This window comes from Pteropus vampyrus, unplaced genomic scaffold, assembly GCF_000151845.1.
Source record: "Pteropus vampyrus isolate Shadow unplaced genomic scaffold, Pvam_2.0 Scaffold147, whole genome shotgun sequence".
Lineage (NCBI taxonomy): Eukaryota > Metazoa > Chordata > Mammalia > Chiroptera > Pteropodidae > Pteropus > Pteropus vampyrus.
This window is the reverse complement of record NW_011888928.1, coordinates 2,073,448-2,082,686: the sequence shown is the minus strand read 5'-3', so window position 1 is coordinate 2,082,686 and position 9,239 is coordinate 2,073,448. Positions and strand designations below refer to the sequence as shown.

The following is a 9,239-nucleotide window of genomic DNA, read 5'->3' as shown; positions in this document are numbered from 1 at the left end:
CCCCCGCAGTGAGCCCCAGGCTCTGCCTGAGCCAGCTCAAGACCCAGTTCTTCCCCTGCTGGCTGCCAAGCCTCGAACACATGGTTTTGCCCACGGAGTTCAGTCTCCTCACCTGCCCCATGAGTTCCTGATTCCCACCTTCCAAGTGGGTTGTGAGGTAAGAGGGAACTGTGCCAAAGAGTTTTGTTGATGTTGCATAATCTACAAGCATTTATTGAGCCCCTACTGTGTACTTGGTTGGGGAGAGGGTGCTAGAGATTAGCACCTGAATAAGGAAAGGATTCCTACTTCAAAAATATTGTTATCGATAATAATAATGACCAACATTTATTGAGCATTTATCTTGGGCCAAGATAAGTTTAAGCTGCAAATATATCTGTGAGGTAGGTGCTATTATTATTCCAACCTCACGGATAGGAAATGTAAGCCTTTGAAGAGGTGAAGTGACCCGCTCAGGGTCATGTAGCTGACCGGAGTCCTCCAGACCAGCACTGTCCAATAGATATAATGTGAGTGACGCATAATTTAAAGTTGTCTGATAGCAACATTTAAAAAAAAGAGAGAAAACAGGCAAAATTAGTCAAAATAATACATTTTATTTAACCCAGTATATCTAAAGTATAACTTCAACATAGAATCAATAAATTGTTAATGAGATATTTTACCGTTTAATTTTTGTATCGTCTTCAATGTCCAGTGTATTAGTTTTTTATTGCTGTGTAACAAATTACTGCACAATGAGCAACCTAAAACAATACAAATTTATTTCACAATTCAGAAGTCTGGACATGGCATGACTCGATTCTCTATGCAGCGTCTCACCCGGTTGAAGTCAAGGTGTGGTTCTCTTCCAAGCTCACAATTTATTGGCAGAATTCATTTCCTTGTGGTGGTAGGACTTTTCCTACTGGCTGTCTACTGGGGATCATTCTTGGCTCCTAGAGGCTACCTGTGATTCCTTGCCATATAGCCCCACAGGCAGTTCTCAAGGTGGATATTTGCTTTCTTCCAGGCAAAGCAAAGTGCTGACTTCCTCTTCTGTAACCAGCCAGAGAAAAAGGGCTCTGCGTTTAAAGGACTCACCTGCTTAGGCCAGGCCCACCCAGGACAATCAACCTTTCCCTATACGACACACATTCACAGGTTCCACATACACTCAAACAGAAGGAAATTATACATGAGCAAGGGTCACTGAGAATCATCTTAGAACTCTGCCTACTACATCCACCTACAGTTAATTTCAGTTTGGACTAATCACATTTTACGTGCTCAGAAGCCACATGTGGCTAGTGGCTACCATATTAGACAGCTTGGCTCTAGGCTGTGTTACTTTAGCTCTTCCCCAGAAAGAGCAGGAAGGTGCTTAGTGATCATCTTGCCCAATTTCCTCATGTTATCAACAAGGAAACTGAGGCATATCTGCAGAGAAGCAGGTCTCCCGTTTCCTGGCCCCGTACTATCTGTAGACTTCACTACCTCCAAAACTCAGGGGCTTCCCCCTGGAATTGGAGAGGTTGTTTTTAAACAAGAAAAGACAGACCTGTTTCCCAAGGACAGGAGCGAATGGAACCAGGATCTGGTTTCATCCCCAGGCCATGCTCTGGGAGATATCTGGAGTCTCAGATGAATTCCTGAGTGATAGGAGTGGAGAGAGGGGCATATGGGCCTCTGGGGCTAAAGGGGTGTCCATACAGTGCCATAGATGGGCTGCTCCCCAAATTCTCCTTCAATCTGGGCCCCAAGTGGACATCTGAACCAATGGGGTTTTACCCTAAGGATTCAGCTTGATGTTGCGTCAAGCATAGAAATTTTTGAGCTGCTACGTATGTGGTAATTTGCTACACAGAAATAGATAACTAATACACTGGGTTTGAATCCTGCCTTTAACCACTAAATTTCTGTGGAACCATAGGCCGAGTGATGTCTCCTCTAGGATTTTTATTTTCCTCATCTGTAGAATGGGAACAATAAGTACCTTTCAGGATTGTGGTGAGGGGCAGTACATACTGTTCCCCTCCATGAACAACTCTTCCTGCCCCTTTTTTTTTTAAACCGAGTACAGCAGTAAGGATTTAATTTAGCTGCAAGAACAAAAGGTGAACCATAGTGGCGTAATCAGAGAGACGTTGACTTTCTTTTTTGGCAGTCCAGAGCTGGGGCAGCCGCCCACGAATGACCCTGAAGACCTAACCTCCTTGTCACTTCCTCCTCCACTAACCTTGTGTGCCTTTCACTCTTGTAACAGATGATGTTGGTGCTTTGCCCATATCCCTTCGGATTGCTTTACCACTTTTGTGCACACTGGCTCCTGGCGTGCTTTCCCTCTCGACAGCTAGTATCTGCATCTCTTTGTCAAAGGACTTCTGTAAGGCTGTTTGAGCCAGCTATGCCCATACACAAGGAGATCTTTAAGTGCCTGGGAATTTATGTCCCCCAACTTGTAGTTCTTAACTGGTGACAGAGGGGTACAGAGGCATAAATGCTCTAGCTCCCTTGTCTCCTGGTGACAAGTCTGAAGGGTCAACTATACTTGTCTCTAGAACCCTCCTGTGGGAAGTTGCTTGATGTCACATCCTTACTGGCCTACTTCCTTTCCTGATACGCTTCTCCACTCCCATACCCATTTTTCCTGGAAGCATTTCCAAAAACATCCTATGAATCTTCATCTCGAGATTTCCTTCTGAAAACACACCCAATGCAATCCTCGAAGTCATCGGATAGCTGTTCTAGTTGCACCATGATCTAAGAAGGATGAAGGACAAATGGATGCTGGGGAAAAGGCTGAGTCTGTCTCATTTGTTAGGAAAACAACAGCTTTCTAGGAAGCCCCTCCCAGTGGGCAAATATTTCTAACTGGTGACATTGCTGTTGGTAAGGAAGACGGGGAGAATGGATGGGTAGCAGTGTCATATTTAGCTAATGCCTACTAAAACTCAAGGTCTTGGTTGGCTGTCATATCCTTCAGCAAGTTTTCTCTGGTCTCCAGTCTGAGTTAGGTCCCTCCTGGCCTCCCGTAGTCTCTTGGGTTCCTCTTGTCTGGTACATATCATGCCACTCTTGAGCTAGGGTTTTGTCTCATCCTCTAGTACATGAGCTCTGTAAACACATAGCCTAGACTCTGTTCTAAGTAAGTGCTCAGCAAACATTTACTGAATGAGTGAGGGAGGAAAGCAAGATTAGAGATTAAAGACCCAGGTATCCAGCCTCCCAGTAGACTTTCTAGAAGGGCAGTGGAGACAGGAAGTGGATATGGAGCTGGATGGGCTGGAATTTGGTAGCTGAGGACAGAGCTGGCACTGCATAGACCAATGCACAGACCTGTTGGAACAGGTAGTGAGTTAGCCAGGAAGCTGAGCAGGTGACTCTCTAGAATGCATCATGTAGATACTGCCACCTGTAGCCAGAGAAGCCATGACCTGTGATCCGTCACCTCCTGCTACTGCAGGAAACTAGCCCAGAAGTCAAAGCCTGCAGACAGCCGTGGGCCCCTTAGCAGCCAGGTCCTAACTGGCTCATCTGGGAGCCCTCTCCTGGGACCCCTTAATTTTTCCTCCTTCTGCCTTTCAGGAAAGAATCTCAAGGCAGTGAGCTGAGTACCAACAGACTCGGGTTCCAGTTGCCTAGAATTGAGGCTGGTCACTTAACCTCGTTGGGTCTTTGTAATCCCCATCGTTCAGCTGTGGAAACAGTCTTTAGAGCTGGAATATTCAAATTCAGAATGTAATCAGTGCAGTCGGTAAGGTTGTAAGCTTTGGCATCGGACTCCTTGGGCTTATATCCTAGCTCTAATTACAAGCCATACAACCTTGGCCAAATTAATCTCTTTGTGCCTCAGTTTCCTCATATGTGAAATGGGCAAAAATCATAATTTAAACTGTTGCTGATTTTATTACTATCTAAGGAGGCATATGGTATAGTTTAACCCTGACTAGTTCACCTTTAACCAAAAGTCTTGGACAAGTAACTTATCTCAAAGCCTCTCTCTGTTCCTTCCTTGTTGAATGGTTATAGGATGGATGAATGAAAAGATGTTTTAAAGTGCGAGGCATAGAGTGGGCATTCACTAAAGAATAATAATCATTATCTGAAATAGCCAAGCTCTTACTGTGGCAAATCTGTCACAATCCATCCCCAAATCTCACTGGCTTTCTACCATAAACATGCATTTCCCTCTAACAGGTTTGAGGATTGTCTTTCGTCTTGAGACCAGTGGCTTCCGGGCAAGCTCTGCTCGTGGCAGAGGGTGGGAGCTGCAAGCAGGCTGGTGTCTTGCCTTGAAACTATCTCACTCTCACTTGCACCCACATCCCCAAACAAGTTCCAGGGCCAAGCCCCAAGTGACTGGGCCTGGGATGTATATTCTACCCCAGGGAGACCACGCTAAGGGCAGAGAGGGAAGGGACAATTGCGGCAAACAATACAATGTGCTGTATTATCTGTGTTAAGCGCCTGAGTTTACAGATGGGGAAACTGAGGCCCAGAAAGAGGAAGGAAAATATCCACGTTCACAGGGAATTCAGCGACTCCCAGATTGTTCTCCTCTCCTCCCCTCCCAGGCCTCACCTTGTATCCATATAATTAGCATCTGCTGCTTTGAGTCAAGCACAGGCATTTGAATCACACCAGAAGGACCATGGCAGTGAGGAAGTAGAATTCTTTCCATCTTCCTACAGGGTACAGATGTGCAGAGTGGTGACTCACCTGTGACCATACTGCAAGGTCAAGGGAACAAGGAAAGAAGACCCAGGATTCCCAACTTTGTCTCCACAGTTGACTGTCCAGCCCCAGATTCTATCAGGACACAAGAGGAGAGCCAGCAGATAAAGCAGAGAGAAGTCTGCCAGCCACCTTCCCCTCCTCCAAGCAAGTCCTGAGTAAAAGCAACAGTCAGGAATCTAGCTATCTGGGCCCAGAAATGTCCACTGGGACGGTTGTCATTCTCTCGTGGACGCTCTCCTGCCCCCCACCCCCCACCGCCCCACTCGTTAGGCCCTGACTACAGATCAGGCCCTTGAGAAATCAAGGTGAATGAGGTATTATCCAATCAATGGTGGGGACAGACCCTCCCCCAAAAAAATAACATTCGAACTGTTCAAGCAATGTTTTCCCAAATGTGGAGCAATTTGAAATGACCTCAGGAATGCACCTGGATGCATGTAATACAACACTGACTCTTGGAGTGAGAAAGTTCCTCTCTTTTTAGTCCTTCTGATTGTACCAGGAAGAAAGTATCAGTTTAGAGACCTGTGTCTCTAACATCTCTATAACCCTTGCCAATCTTCATTTATTATAACAGACAGAAAGCAGACTTTAGGCTCACAGTCTTGGCAGGTGGCCTTATCTAGCTAGAATTTAATGACATTATTTAATATTGTTTAATCAGATATGATTTTAATGGAGCTTAGCTGCTTTCATTGCATTTGCTTTTATAATGACATTCTATTTATGGCAAGTGCTCTTGCTTACCCCATTTATAGTAGTGATAGCAAGTTTTTCTTTTGAAGTAAATTTATATACAAAAGTGAGTTCATTTAAGGAAAAACATTAGATAAGTAGGAGTACAGGCAGTATACAAAATATCACGATGCTATTTTGCAGGCATGGTGAAAATTGTGAACTGACTGATGTTTCAGAAACTCTGCTAGAACATGCATTCGGGGTAGTTGGGCTACCCAAGGGAGGGGTCAGGACCCCACAAAGAAAGGCCTACCTGAACTAGGCACTTTAGTTGAAAGAAACACATGTACAAAGAGATGTAAAAGTGGGTGTCAGGAAGGATGAGAAGCTCAGAGCGGCAGTGGTACAGAGAGGGGTCCTCTGAGGTCTGGCTATGACCCTTGACTCCCAGGAGGAAAAACCAGGGTGGAAGGGCCGCAGGGGAAGTGACGGCAGGTCCGTGTTTATCAGAAGGTTGGAACTGCTACTGGCAGAGATGGTGCTGTCTGGATGGCAGGGTCCCAGGCACCCCATCATCATCTCTTCCTGCTGGGAGCCCCATCCTAAGGTTCGGAGCCGTGGATCCTAAATCAGAATTAGCCTGACGAGAGAGAAGGAAAAGGTTAACCCTCTGCCATGCTAGGGCTCTGAGTTCTGGGCTTGATTGCTCACCCAGACCCCATCAGCCCAGCCCTGGTAACCACCAAGGACAGACTCCCCAACCTTCTTTACAAAAGCAGGCTAAAGCTCAGAGCAGTTTAGGGTTCGGTCCCAGGGAACACCAGCAGGTTTACTGGGAGAACAAGGATCCCCAGTTCCTCTATCGTCCTAACAGGACCCTTTCCACCCCATCCACTTTCCCAATTCTGGCGATGGGGGCGTACGGAGGAAGCCAGGCTTCCCAAGAAGTATCCTGCTAAGCCTGTTGAACTGTCCAAGAGCTGGGGCTCAGAGAGGGAAAGAATCTGCCTCGGCACCCAGGAGCCCATACCTCTGATAGGGTGTCGGCAGTCCCGGCCGCAGGCGCCAAGGCAGCACCGGCTGCTGCCCCTGCAGTCTGAGTCCGTGTGGCACAGATGCTGAATGGGGCTGAGGCAGTGCAGTCGGTCCTCGGGACAGGTGCCGAGTTTTACTGCAACACAGGGGCCTGGGTGAGCCCTGCTTGTGCCCTGTCCCCAGGGCTTGGGGCTTGGGCAGCCAGCAAAGAGGGACGGACACTTACCTGCGACCCTGCGGACACACTGGCGGAAGCAGCCTTTGCGACAGCACTTCATCCTTGAGGGACACTGGCTGTCATCCACACACTGGTCAGGCACGGAGAGGAGGCAGGGCCCATCATCTGGTGGACATCCCCCAGATTTCTCTGTAAGAGAACCCCCCAAATCTTGCAGCTGCAGGCAGTTCAGAGTTATGTAATAAACACTGACCTGGGAGTCACAAGATCCGAATTCTCCACCCCTTACTTCTTGCCTGTCCTTTGGTAAATTATTATTTTTATTTTTCGGATGGTTTTGCTTTTATTTATTTTTATTTCATTTTTTATGGAGGTATAATTGACATACAACATTATATTAGTTTCAGGTGTATCACGTAATGATTCGATATTTGTATAAATCGCAAAATGATCACCACAGTAAGTCTAGTTAACTTCCACCACCGTACGTCGTTAAAATTTTCTTTCTTGTGATGAGAACGTTTAAGATCTTAGCAACTTCCACATATATAATTCAGCATTCTTAACTACAGACACCATGCTGTACATTATATCCCAGGATTTTTTTTTTATAACTGCAAGTTTGTACCTTTTAATCCCCTATACCCATTTCGCCCACCCTCCACCCCCCTCCTCTGGCAAACACCAATAGCAATTTCATATGGTTTGACCTATGTGTGTGTGTGTGTGTGTGTGTGTGTATGCAAATGCAGCCGTATACAAGATTGTTATATATATATGTACATATATATGTATAAATACAGTCATATGTGTACATATGAACCAGGACATATGTACATAGTCAAATATACAGGCATACTGCCACATATACATGCCTATACACATAAATCTATGTACACAGAAATTACACATACACTCAGACATACACGGTCATGTATATATAAATATATAGCATATGTCTGGGTGTGAACAGCAACATGAACATAAAAAGTCATGTACACACCATATGCACAGAGCTACACAGAACCAGGTCTCTTCTCCAAAGCAACATAACCATTGAAAACACTTGTTAGGCACTTCCTGTCTATCAGGGACTACCAGGTTCTTTATGTCAGAGACACACAGACATATTTGACTGTGGCGGGGGCGGAATTCTATAAATGTCCACAGAAAATAAGCCAAGACTTCCCTTCCCTCAGCTCTGCCGCTTTCCTCCACTGTCTGAAATCCAGGCAGAAATCTCATGGGAAAAATCAGGCAGAAGTCTCATGGGAAAAATCAGGCAAGACAGAGGTGTGATGAATTGGGGGAGACCAGCATCCTCAAGATACCGTTTACTCCTGAGAGAGAAGCATGAGACCTCATTTTACAAGGAGTAGGTTTGGGAGGTGAGTCTTCCTGATTCTGAAGACCTGCCCTCAACTGCCACCTTCAATACTGACTCAGAGTCAGTCTTTGGCCTCAGGCAAGTGGTTTCCCACTGAGCCTCAGTTTCCTCATCTACGAAATAGGGATAAAAATAGTCGTGATCTCACAGCATTGCAGCTAGGAGGAATGTGGTGACGGTGCATGAATCATAGCCAGCATGGGGTCTGGCCTTGGGACTTGCCAGCATCCTTCCCTGCTCAGCCTGGGGGTTCTGAGCACTCTCCTCCCCACACCAGATCATCCACAGGGAGAGAGCCCTGCCTCTGGGGGAGGCATAAGTTAGGTAAGACGGGGCAAAGACAATACAGAGAACTGCTCCCCAGAGCCCTGTGGAGGTCGAGACTTATCCCCCTTACTGTCTCCTTCTTGCAAGGCAGGGCCAGGGCTGCACAGGTGTATGTAGGTCAAGGTGTTCCAGCCCCAGAAGGGGATGGAGGCGGAGGCCTCGCCCAGGTGGTGAGGCACCTGTCTGGCTACTCCAGCAGCCCTGGCCTCCCTCACCTTTTGGGGGAGGCGGGGAGAAAAGAAGGTGTAGAGCTTCCTCTCAATAGAACCCAGGTCCCAGAACCCACACCCCTACTCAATTGCAGAGTCCCTTCCACTGATTGAGCTAGGGGACTGAGAGGGCTTGAGAAGGACAGAAACGAGATGAGTGGAGACCAGACCAGGGGTGGCCTTATTGGCCACAGAAGATGACAGAAATGGTCATCTCCCTGCCATGTGGGCCCGCAGATCCACACACCTCTGTGGAGACAACCAGAGCAGAGTGGGTATAGACGGTTTAGCGCTCCAACCCCAGAGGCACAAAGATATACATGTACACAGGTGGATGCACGCATCCAAAATCCCACACTCAAATATGTAGACAGACACAGACGAGCACCAAGAAGCTGGCAGGGAGACGCTTTCAGAAAAGGTGTGGGCAGGCTGATGGGCGCAAAGAAGCACAAACAAAACTCAAGCTGCTGGAAGCACTAAGAAGCAGGCATCCATAGGCACACGGACACATAAACACACAGACATACACTGCATTGCCTGCCTCCCCCAAATCCTTACGATCCCCAGAGAGGTAGAAACCACCTAGTCCCTGGAACAGAGGAACCTACCCACACTCACCTCCCTTCTTCCTGCCAGAGGCAGTAGGCAGCTGGTTCCCCAAAGCCAGGAGGGCCACCAGGAGGAAGAGGCTCTGGGCCCTCAT

The 9,239-nt window shown here is 47.1% G+C and overlaps 1 protein-coding gene across 1 annotated transcript; it reads right to left on the bottom strand.

Annotated features, from left to right (window-relative positions):
• Window positions 1–1,674: 1,674 nt before the first annotated feature.
• Window positions 1,675–9,239, bottom strand: WFDC5 (WAP four-disulfide core domain 5). Its single transcript, XM_023536050.1, is given in 5 exon segments — window positions 1,675–1,731; window positions 5,711–6,042; window positions 6,407–6,568; window positions 6,659–6,799; window positions 9,155–9,239. Coding segments are annotated over 5 exon segments (777 nt in total).